This window comes from Sarcophilus harrisii, chromosome 4 (assembly GCF_902635505.1).
Source record: "Sarcophilus harrisii chromosome 4, mSarHar1.11, whole genome shotgun sequence".
NCBI lineage: Eukaryota > Metazoa > Chordata > Mammalia > Dasyuromorphia > Dasyuridae > Sarcophilus > Sarcophilus harrisii.
In genome coordinates, this window is record NC_045429.1 from 353,622,211 (window position 1) to 353,634,517 (window position 12,307).

The 12,307-nt window shown below is 35.6% G+C and overlaps 1 protein-coding gene across 5 annotated transcripts in view; it reads left to right on the top strand.

Moving 5' to 3' along the window:
• GGNBP2 (gametogenetin binding protein 2) overlaps positions 1-12,307 on the top strand; it is a 28,638-nt gene that overhangs the window by 14,862 nt on the left and 1,469 nt on the right. For 2 of the 5 annotated variants that reach the window (XM_031966540.1, XM_031966543.1), the window contains 9 exons: positions 699-824; positions 918-1,031; positions 7,109-7,318; positions 8,513-8,687; positions 9,538-9,732; positions 10,226-10,373; positions 10,532-10,657; positions 10,746-10,894; positions 11,260-11,508. In XM_031966540.1, coding sequence (XP_031822400.1) covers positions 699-824; positions 918-1,031; positions 7,109-7,318; positions 8,513-8,687; positions 9,538-9,732; positions 10,226-10,373; positions 10,532-10,657; positions 10,746-10,894; positions 11,260-11,508 — 1,492 coding nt within the window. The remainder of the gene's footprint in view (positions 1-698; positions 825-917; positions 1,032-7,108; positions 7,319-8,512; positions 8,688-9,537; positions 9,733-10,225; positions 10,374-10,531; positions 10,658-10,745; positions 10,895-11,259; positions 11,509-12,307) is intronic. The other 3 variants (XM_031966541.1, XM_031966542.1, XM_012548108.3) reach the window with 3 other exon arrangements.

Genomic DNA, 12,307 nt, shown 5'->3' on the forward strand with positions numbered 1-12,307 from the left:
CATCGTTTAAAGCAGGTCATAAATAAAATCTATATAGGAAGTGTTTGAAGATAAAGACTTTATACCCCACCACAATCTAGTGATATTAAATCTGACTCTTAGCTACTTATAAGTTTCTTCCTAGGTAAGAATAACTGCTGGGTTAATTTAAAAAATGTGATTTTTTAAAAAAATGTTATGAGACTTTTTAGTTAATATTTTGAAGTATAATCATTTAAGCTTTTAGAAAAACATAATGCATAAAATGGTAATGTTTCAAGCCAGTTTGGTTTGATAATAACACCTTATCTTAGCAGTAACCTTTTCATACTTAAGTACAACTCTCTTGTAGAAAGGTATAATTTTTATTCTAATTTAGATTATCCTCAGTATTACTAGGATACTTGAAATGAACTAGTATTTTAAAGCACTGAAGTTAAGATCAAATTCCATTACCAAAAAACCTTTATAACTTTTAAAGATTTATAAGAACTCTTAGCTAGTGACCTATTTATTCTAAGCAGTAGTTGTTAACAATAATATAATAGTAGTCCTAACAAATTTTAAGAGTATCTTAGAGTTCATTGTAATAGGGTTTGACCTATATCTCTTAGGTTGTAGTTCAAAACAGATTTAGCTTATTTTATAACTTCTTATAGCTAAAGATTTGTGAGTCTTTGATTTTATATTTGTCTTTTAATACTACTACTATACTACAGTGAAGGGAGCAGTAACAGTGTCAGTTCAGAGAAGCTAAGTACAGATAAGAAAAGTAGTGAAGACCACAGGAAGGACAGCAAGTGTAGGATCATTTTCCATTATGGACCTTTCCAGGGAACTGCCAGGTAAAACAAAGCAATCCTTCACCCTGTTTTTGAATGTGCTATTTTCTATAGATAGGCCATTATTTATATGAGTATTCATTTTTCTTTCTGCAGAGGTTGTTGGATGGATGTGTGGGAACTAATGTCCCAGGAATGCAGGGATGAAGTAGTTTTAATTGATTCTAGTTGTCTTTTAGAAACATTAGAAACCTATCTGCGAAAACACAGGTAAGTCTTAAGATTAAAGTGTAGTCATATTATTATTACTGTGCCTATCCTTCATTTGTTCTCATGAAACATTTTCCAGCACAATTTTCAAAATGACTAGATACAAGCTGACAGCCCTTCATATTTAACAGCATGGCATAGTGGCTAAAGAGCTAGTCTCATAGCCAGGAAGACCTTGAGTATAAGTTCTGCTTCTGAAACATACTGGCTCTGTGGCCCTGGGCAAGTCGTTTTCTCTCTCAGTGCTCCAGGCACTGAATGCCCACTAAGATCCTAAGGTGTGAAGCCAGCTGCACTCATTCCTAAGTAGGCAGCATTCTCCAGGTGTTGCAGATAGCAGAAGACCAGATGTAGTGGTATTACGCTCCCCTCCCCCACCGCCCTTTTCCCCCCTTTCTAATAGCCCCATTCCTTCCCTAGCCACACTGGGGGAGCCATTAAGCTCCATACTTTGTCCTAGGCATTGTGCTAGGCACTGAGGATACAAAGATAAAAATGAAACACTCCTTGCCTTCAAGGAGCTTATGCTCTATCAGGAGGATATCACATGTACATAAGTATATACAAAACAAATACAAGGTAATTTTTGAGGTGAGGCACTAACAGCTGAGAGATCAGAATAGGAAGTTGGAGGTGTGGAAAGAGGAGTGAATTCCAGGTGTATCAGCCTCTGGGGAAAGGTATAGAAATGGGAGAAATAAAGATCAGTTTGGTTAGATCAAAATGCTTGAAGGGCAGGTAGTGTCTGTTGTTGAAAAGGTAGGTTGGAGCCAAGTTGTGAAAGGCTTTATATGCCAAAGATTCTGAGGTAATAGTTTATTAGATCAGGAAAGTGGTATGTCAGACTTTTGCTTTAGAAAATCAATTTGACATTACCATAGAGGATGCAACAAAGAGGGAAGATCCTTGAGGCAAAGAGTTTAATCAGGCTTCCATGGTCTAGGTAAGAGGTTAGGGTCCAAACTATCATGATGACTGAATAAAGTTAAGAGGACAGAAGTGAGATACTGAGGTAGAAATGACATGACATAGGAACTTTTTAGGTGTGAGATAAAAAGAGAGAATGAGGAGTTAAAGATGATGTCAAGGAAAGATACCGTTGACATAACTAGGAAGTTTAGGTTATGAGAAGTGGGTTTTTAAGAAAAACATGAATTTCTCTTTTGGACATGTTAAGAGATGCCCACAATCATCCAGGATGAAATGCCCAGTGGGCATTTGGTGATAATAGAACTGAAGCACAAAAGAGAGCTTGGGGCTAGAAACATAGCCCCATAATGTATTAAATCTCTGAATAGAGATTTCAAAATATATCCATGGAAGCTGACAAAGTCATTGGGAGGAAAGGATGGTCCTGTAAAGGACATAGAAGAAATAATCGGGAGAAAAATCAAGAGTGTGAATATCATGAATACTAGTCAGTAATGCCAAATGGTGTTTAGAGACCAAGAAGAATAAGTATTGTGAAAATTTTGTTGATTCTTGGAGAAAGCTTTCAGTTGAGTGATAAACTCTACAGCTAGATTGCAAAGAGCTGAGAAAAGAAGGCGACAAAATAATTTGGCTGTGAAAGAGAAGAGAAAGGCCAGTTAACTTGAAGGAGATGATAGGGTCCAGTGAGTGGTGAGCTCCCTCCCCTCCCTCTCATCCCCAAGTTTAGAACATACCTGGACATGTTTGCAGATAGTAGGAAGGAGCCAAGAGAAAGATTGAGATTAAACATTTGAGCTGGAAAAGGGATGGTCATGGGGTGATCTATTGGAGGAGATGGGGAGGTTGATGGGATTAAGTTAATAAAAGGGCTGGCCTTGGGAATAGCAGTGTCCCCCAAACACGAGACCTGCTTTCAGCCCAACCCTACAGCCTACAGAGGAGAGAAATCATTGTGGAGAAGGGGCCCCCTTCCTCATCACTACCACCAGCAACTGCTGATCAGCTGCCACCAACAGGCAGATAGGCACAGGAGTGCCCTGGGACTGGCAACACCCCCAGACCACAGGTCCTGCTTCCATTCCAGCACTCACAGCCATCACCCAGGGAGGCAGCCCCTATGGAGAAGGGGGCAGGAATGCTCCACCAGCTTACAGTCAACTGCTATATATGCAGGGCAGGCAAGCCAGCCTAGCTGAAGCAGCAAGGCACCCTGAGGGACAGACAGGAGGCAGCATGTGCCAGGCAAGTCAAATCACCACCTTGACACCATTCCCCCTCAGACCCTGGTGGAGACAGCCCGGAACCCTGAACCCAAGAATCTTTGGAATAGCAATGTTTCTAAACCTGTGTCCACAGTCATCATTCTGGGAAGCAACCCTTGTGGAGATGCAGCAACTGCTCCTGCAGGTGCTACACAGCCACATCTTTTGAAGATCCCCAAAAGAAAGCTTTTGTCACCAAAGTCCTTGACACTGTCAAATTGTTCATCAACAGAAACTGATAAGATATTATGACTGGAAATGACATTAAAGAAGAGACATTAACATCTGCTTTGCTGATGCACCCCAAGGAACAGGAAACCTTTCTATCTGATGTGCAGCTGAAACCTTCCATTTGTGTTGTCTCCCATATTAGAATGTGAGCTCCATGAGAGCAAGGACTGTCTTCCTTTTCTATTTGTATCCCCAGCAGTTAACATAGCAGTTTGTACAATGAGCACTTAAAAAATGTTTTATTTATTCCTTATGGGAAAGAAAACAACCCCTCAACAGCTGAAATTATTTTATCTTTAAATACTATTTAAAAAAAAAAAAAACCATGAAATTTTAAAAGACATGAAACCTCTCACCTGCTTCTTACCTTAACTAAAACATTTATTAAGTGCTTATTATGGACAAGGCCCTATAGATACAAACTGTTAGTTATTGTATAGTAATTCTCTTTATGCCTCTGGGATAGGTTTTTTAGACTTTCTCACTGATAGCAAAACATGATTTAGAATTATTTCAATTCAGGGATTTTTTTATTCACTTTAGTCTTTTAAATCCAGTTGTACTGCGTATGTGGTCATATCTGCTTTGAATGATTCCCAAAAACAATTTGTAAACTACTAGGAAAATTTAGAGCAGGCAATTGGGAGTAATCTTATTTTCCTGTGTGTTTCCAAAAGAAAAAAGTTGATTTTAGAGCTAGCCCTTTACATTTTCAGGTTCAGCTTTTACTGTAACTACCTCAGTTATAGCACTGGCTTGTAGAATATAATGTATGACTTACTCTATTTAGCAAATAGATTTATGTTAAGTGAGTTTTTGATTTGAGGATGAGTAGTATAGCCAGGAATAGTTAAAACATATAGTTATATAATTAAAGAAGGGAAGTAGCTTTACATTTATCTTTCAGTTTTACTATGTTGATAAATTTTGGTGAATTAATATGTTGATAAGTCATTCTTGTCTCACTTGGATCAAGTACTTATTTTCTTTGAGTATTGTATATATATATATATATATATATAATTAATATCAACACTGTCATGTTTTATATTTACATGAGGGATGAAGAACCTCAATTTTTAATTTATACGTATATTAAATATTAATATTAATTAATATACTTAATTATAATATAATTAATATAATATATATACTAAAAATTGAGGAAATATATATCTCCTCAATTTTAATAGAAAAGGACAACTTAAGTCAAGAATTTTTGCTTTAAAGCAACATTTTTGGGCAGATATTGGAATTGAAACTGACTAAAAATTTTCTGTCAGTTTCTTACTCTGATGGCTCTCCTACCTTACTTTATTTGTAGAAGAAACTTCTAAACCCTGCCTTCTGAATAAAAAGCTTATATCATAAAAGAAATCACAGCCTATTTTCCAAGATGCCTTGAATTTTAACGTGTTTCAAATTTTTTTTGTCATAACTAACTGAATTATATACTTAAGGGGGGAGTAGAGAATAGCTCAGGTTTATAAGAACTTTATTTTAGCATTTGATTTCTGCCTCTTCCGTTTTTACCACAGTTTCTATAGACAAATAAGTTATAGATAAGATCACAAAATGCATAATTTGTTCCTGGTAGAGGCTTTTTCTAAGAAAAGCTCAGTAGTGAGTATTTGAGTAACACTTGCTGTCAAATTTTTGATTTGAAACATCTCAAGTCCTTATTTTTTCCTAAATCTAAATCTTATTTAGATATGGTATGAATTATAAGGGATCATTTTTTAGCCTTTTTGTAAAAAATGCATGCATATATATGTGTATTTGTGTGTGTGTGTGTATATATATGTATGTATGTATGTATGTATATATATATATATATATATATATATATATATATGTATGTATATATTATAAACATCCAGCTAGTCTCCCCCCCCTTTTTTAAGCATTATGTGAGTTTCCTGAACACAAAGGAGCATAAATTTCATTGTACTACAGAAATCCCAGAAGTTTTAGTGCAATCTTAAGCTTTAGTAGCTTAAAATAGATTTTTGAGATAGTATATTAGTGGATTAAATTCTTTTCAATAGTGCATCTTTGGACAATGTGTTCAACTGTAAAATTGACTTCATTAAGTGACTTAGCAAACTCTTAAGAATCACTATTCTCAATCATATGCAGAGTGCTATTTGCTTCTGTGCTTACAATACTGCTATTAAACGCATACCTTAATTCTTCCTTTGTATAGCAAATTTTTAAGAAAAGTTAAGTTGTACTTCTAACAATCTGGTATTTAGCTGTCTACATAGCCTTCTGGAAAAAAAAATAAAAAACTGCTTCACTGTCATTGCTTTTTTTTTTTTTTTTTTTAAATACTGATTTATTTTTTTATTTTTAATTTATTTTTTAAGGCTGATGAACTTAGGAGTGACAGTGTTATCTTTATAAAGTATCAGTCTCTTTACCAGGTCTACTAAAATGCCTGAATTTGAAAAACGTATTCTTTGAATCAGTCAATGAAAAAGTATTTATTAAGCACTTAGTATGTGCTAAAAACTGTTCTTGTTAAGTGTTGGGGATACAAATAAAAAAGCAAAGACAGTCCCTGCCCTGAAAGAGCTTATATTCTAAAGAGGGAAATAACACATAGGAAAGGTGGTATGGTCAGGGAAAGGCAGTTTTGTACCTAATAGTTAAAGGGATGGTGAATGGGTTGTACGAGAGTAGAATTATACCACTCCCCTCCAGCACCAGAAGTGGAGTTGGGGGCTGAGGTGGTATTAAAAAAAAAAAAAAAAAAAAAAAGGATTCTTAACCCCTAGTTGATGAGAAAATTGTGGAATAGGGGGCCTGAGTAGAGGGAGTCATGAATATAACATTTATTTCTTTCAGACACACACACACACACACCATACATACATACATACACAAACATTTTAGATTGACATTCCTCAGTCTGATGCTAGTAATCCACATTGTGACAAGATTTTCAGCTGAAAGAATATTAAGACATAAGGAACCTAATCTTTTTTCTCTTATTTAATAATAATAATACTAGTAATTCTATAGCGCTTTAAGGTTTGCAAAGCGCTTTACATATGTTTAATCCTCACAGCCACCCTGTGAGGTGGGTGCTATTATCCCCATTTTACAGATAAGGAAACTGAGGCTAAGAGAGGTTAAGTGACTTGCCCAGGGTCATACAGCTAGTAAGTGAGGCAGGATTCCAACTCGGGTCTTCCTGACTCCACGTCCAACACTTGTAATAAATTGTTTGTGTAAAGTAGAATTTTAAGACCATATAGAAAATTTTAGTGTTTGATACATTAAAATGTATATTTTAATAGAAACTAAAACTCATCTGTTCATTCAGCATATTCCTAGAGGCTTGCTTAATGATGTAGATTGAGAAAAATGTCTCCATCATTATGCTAATCTACTAAATGAGGCAGAGTGAAGTAGTAGGACCCTGTACTGGGCAGAATTCAGGACACCTGGGTTCTAGTCCCTACTCTATCACTAGCTCTGTTTCTTTGGGCAAGTTGCCTTTTCTTGGCCTCAGTTTTCTCATTTGTAAAATAAGGGAATTGGACTAAATGATCTCTTAAGATCCTTTCCAGTACTAACATTCTTTTGAGTCTACATCATAGCCAATTCTTATTTTGACTGCTTGCCTTTTTAAATTTTTACTAGGTTTTGTACTGACTGCAAAAATAAAGTACTTCGAGCATACAATATTCTTATTGGTGAGCTTGATTGCAGCAAAGAGAAGGGTTATTGTGCTGCACTATATGAAGGCTTGCGGTGCTGTCCACATGAACGACACATACATGTATGCTGTGAAACAGATTTCATTGCACATCTGTTGGGTCGAGCTGAGCCAGAGTTCGCAGGAGGGTATGAGTATGTAATTTGCTAGAATGGGCTATCTAGCGCTTTGCTTCTTTATTTTATTACCGAAAGTTTGTTTCTAAGCCTTGTAAATAAATCTCTTCTGCACCTTTGCCTCATTACATATGCTTAGATATAAAGCCTATGTTTTGAAGTCAGCCTTCATAATACATGTTCTCTTGGTTCTGTCTGTTGATCCAGAAATATTCTTTTCTTTATTCTATGACCTAAAAATAGGAAGAAAATGGTTTGTTACTATTGGTTCAGTTCCATGCTCCAAGTTGGATCAAAAGGAGATGGACATTTTTTGTTATATGAATGTCATTTTTCAGTTGAAATGATCTAAAAGTGACTTTTCCATTCATGTGGAATTGTAAAGCTTTAGTCTGGGTAATTTCTGTGGATGGGCCTCCAATAGTTTTATGGAAAAACCACTTTTGCTAATATTGCTCAAGATTATAGGCTTGGCAGCAGGGTATCAGCACTTTGGATAGAATTGCTCTGTTTTTAAGGTAAGCAATTCATGAACTGTGCATGCTCCTTTAAATTTAAGAAAGGAAAACAAAACCTCCAAACTAAATGTGATCTTTGGCTAGGTATCATGAAAACAAAATTAGGAAAAAATAAAGTTTGTCACTTGTTTTAATTAAGTGCATTCTTAATCCCTTCATCGTTTTGTGTGTGGGTGAAGTAGTTTTTCATTTTAGGATCATTTCTCTTATAAGAGAGAGAGCTGAATAATTTAGATCTTATCCTTATCTTCCTGCTTCTTAATGTTCCATTTCCAGGTTTTTTGTCATTAGCAAAAACAAAACCAACAATCACCAAAAAAAAAAAAAAAAAAAAAAAAAATTCAAAAAAAAAAAAAACACTGAATGAACTGTATTTGACTGGGTAATTCCAAAGTTCTAATTGCTACATAGCATTGTGTTGCTATAATCTCCAAGTGCCAGTTCCTGAATTACCATCCTTTTTAGCTGTAGTAAGATTTTAAGTCTCACATGTGTGCTTCTGTGTCTTTGATATCACAGACATGCATGTATGTTTACCTATGCATAGATATACACTTCTGTGTATATTTGTAGATATCTAGCTTTCCTACTACATCTTAGTGTTCAGGTTGTTTTAAAATAAACTTGATTATACAAAAGCTTTAATGTGCTAGATTTGTTGGAAAGTCACTGACTGATTTTAATGCTTTTATAGGCGGAGGGAAAGGCATGCTAAGACAATAGACATAGCCCAAGAAGAAGTTTTGACCTGCCTGGGTATTCATCTTTATGAACGACTGCATCGAATCTGGCAAAAACTGCGGGCTGAAGAGCAGACATGGCAGATGCTTTTCTATCTTGGTGTTGATGCTTTACGCAAGAGTTTTGAGGTATGGAAGAACACTTTTCAGGACGTGAGAATGCTTTATCAGAATATTAAATAAGATAGTTTTTCTTTTTTAGCATTTGTATCTGATATAGGTATTGTTTGGTCTTTTTGGAACAGGGGAGACCTAATTTTTTTTTTTTTCTGATCTATCTACTATTTTTTTACCCTTGGCTTCCTCGCTAGAAAATGAAGGCTAATGATTACTTAACAGGATGTTGTGAGAGAACTAACAAAAGATTGCAAAGCTCTTGACAATACACAGCTATATAAAAATACATATAATAAAACTTTAAGTATATTTTACACTAAATTTAATATGTTTCCCTTTCTCTCTACCATTTTATCATTTAGCTTTCTCTGTCATGGCTCCTTTTGGTGGGTTTTTTTCCCTGTTGCATTTCAAAGTCTTTCTCTTCTACCTCTCCCAGCCCCATTTAAATAATATGTAACATCTTTTTAGTCTTAATATTATTTAATTTAACCTCTTGGAACACACAGCCATTAGTTTGGAAACTTGTAGACCTCAGTTCCACTTGTTTCCACTTATTTGTGTTATTAGATGGAAAGCTGCTCTAAAACCTTTGGTCAAAAATTTTCCCTATTGTGTTACAGATTTTCCATAAGACTAATCTTCAAATATAGTATATTGTCAGACTTAATTTTCCCCTTCCTTCCCCCTCCCCAATAAGATTGGGCTTATGGGGAATCTTTTGGAAAATTTTTAAAATCTTTAGTTGAAACTAATTTTCAAAATTCATTCATCAGTTTTTATCTGATAACAATTTAAACTGTCAGATTAGCAAAAAAAAAAAATTATCTGATGATGTAATCTTTTATTTTTTTTTAAATAGATGGCTGTGGAAAAAGTACAGGGTATTAGCCGATTAGAACAACTTTGTGAAGAGTTCTCAGAAGAAGAAAGAGTACGAGAACTCAAGCAAGAAAAGAAGCGCCAAAAAAGGAAGAATAGGCGGAAAAATAAGTGTGTATGTGACATTCCTGCCCCCTTGCAAACAGCAGATGAAAAGGAAATGAGCCAAGAAAAGGTAATTTTGAATCAACTCATGAGTATTTTGCACCAAAAATTCCTCAAAGAAGCAACTTTTAAGACAAGTCTGGTGTTTTGGATTTTTTGTTTGTTTTTGTTTTGTTTTTTAGTAATTCCTAGTTAAAATTAAATTTTGCTACTAAAGTAAGTAGTAAGTTAGGACAAAAAACATAGCGTCTTACTGTTTTTTGTATACTTGAATTCTTTAACTTTAAAGATAAAATCAGATAGTATGTCAGCCCACTCTGCAGTGATATGGGATACAGAAAAACTCATGTGTTTAATCTACTTGAAATCATTAGGTTTTGAATCTGTCAAATTCTAGAATATACTTTTTTGTAATTGTTTACTCACAGTTGTACATTTTGGGGCAGACAGCATTTGAATGTTTTAGAATATTAAGCTTTCCCTCCGTTTATCGCTTTATATTATAAATGCTAAGGAAATCATTTAAGTGACTTTTATAATCATTTGTGCCTTGATCCTTTAAGGAGACAGGCTTTGTGGAAAACAGCTGCAAAGCCTGTGGCAGTACAGAAGAAGGTAACAGCTGCGTAGAAGTAATTGTTACTAATGAAAACACTTCCTGTACCTGTCCAAGTAGTGGCAATCTTTTGGGATCTCCTAAAATAAAAAAAGGTGAGCTATTTAAACATGTCTTTAAGTTTGTCTGCATCTTTAGATGAAAGAAAATAAAATCATAGATCTGTTAAGTTACAAAATTGTTTTTCTTAGTTGTGAGAAAATTATGTTAAGTATAAGAACAAATTATACTGTAACCTCTGATTTATTCTCAGGTTTATCTCCACACTGTAATGGTAGTGATTGTGGATACTCATCTAGCATGGAAGGGAGTGAGACAGGTTCTCGGGAGGGCTCAGATGTAGCCTGCACTGAAGGCATATGTAACCATGATGAACATGGTAGGTTGAGGATGAACTTTTTGTTTATTTCTCTTATGGTAGTTGATTTTCTTTAAGAGCACATTTGAGAGAGTACTCCCTCTTTCAGGTGATGATTCCTGTGTTCATCACTGTGATGACAAAGAGGAGGACGGCGATAGCTGTGTGGAATGTTGGGCTAATTCTGAAGAGAATAACATAAAAGGAAAAAACAAAAAGAAGAAAAAGAAAAGCAAAATGTTGAAGTGTGATGAACATGTAGGTATTTGTCTATAGCAAGAATCTCATTCTGCATCTTTATTATTTTATTTTAAATAATTCACAGCATCTAAAAACTTGTGCTCATTAAGCAAAAAACCCCTCCGCACAAAAATCCCAAGGATCAGTGTATTTTGTGACTTTCTAAGGTGTTTAAGGAACTGTTGTGACTTGTATTTTCTTTGTGTTCTGTCATGTCAGTCCTCTTTTAGAGCTCACCTAGGTGTTAAGATTCTATTTCAAAGTACTGAACTCATTCATTTTTCCCATAATCTCTTTAAGTACTGTTTCCACCTATTTATCAAGGAATTTTTTCCTCTCGAATTGTAATTAATTTGCTTAGTAATTATTTACTGTGATTTCAGATCCAAAAGCTTGGAAGCTGTATTACAGATCCCAGTAATCGAGAGACCTCAGGAAATACCGTGCACACAGTGTTTCACCGTGACAAGACCAAAGATTCGCATGCTGAAAATTGCTGCAGCTCGGAAAAGGGTGGGCAGCCACTGCCTTGGTTTGAACATAGGAAAAACGTACCACAATTTGCAGAACCTGCAGAAGCGTCACTCGGTCCTGACTCTGGAAAAGGTGCCAAGAGCTTAGTTGAACTCCTTGTAAGTATCTTGACATGTGGTGGTGGTATCTGGTCTGTAAACTTGGAGGGGAGAACTAATGCTTGGGGGAGGGGGATGGAGTAAAGAGAATCTGGGGTCTAGGATTTTGTTTTGTTTTTTTATTGGCTGTAGTTATTTTCCTTTAGAAAGGGGCACAGGCTGCTGTGGAACACCCCGTCTTGGCTTCTCAAAGCATGGTACCTAATGAGGAGCTGAGTTGTCCTCCATTCTCACCTCCCTGGGAAAGGGGAGAGGAAAGGAGTTGTTGGAATTTGAGGGTGAACGTTTGGGAAAAAGTTAGCTTTGCAGTATACTTCTTGAGAACAAAGGATGTTCAAAATCATCTGTGAGATGGGATTACTGCTGGGTTTTTTTTTTTTTTTTTCCCAATGTCAGTTTATGGGAGCCATTCTTATAGACAAGGGAGGAATGGGCTGCTTAACCAAAGCTGGATATGACAGTCCTCCATTGTCTCTGTTTTATGCCATGAAGAAACAAGGCAAAACCAGGATACAGGCAAATTGTACCTCACATCATGAAATGAAGACTGTGATGTTGTTAACAATGATTAGGGTCCTTTGTGTGGTTCTAAGCAGTCAGATCTTATAATGGACTTCTTAGTGGGTTTATAATATGATGCTGTCCCTTGGTGTAGAAGAAACTGGCAAGCAAATATCTATTAAATATTCTATTAGAAATTTGTTGTTTTTTTGTTGTTTAGTCATTTTTCCACTCTCCATAACTCCATTTTGGGATTTTCTTGACAGAGATATTGGAGTGGTTTGCCATTTCCTTCTCT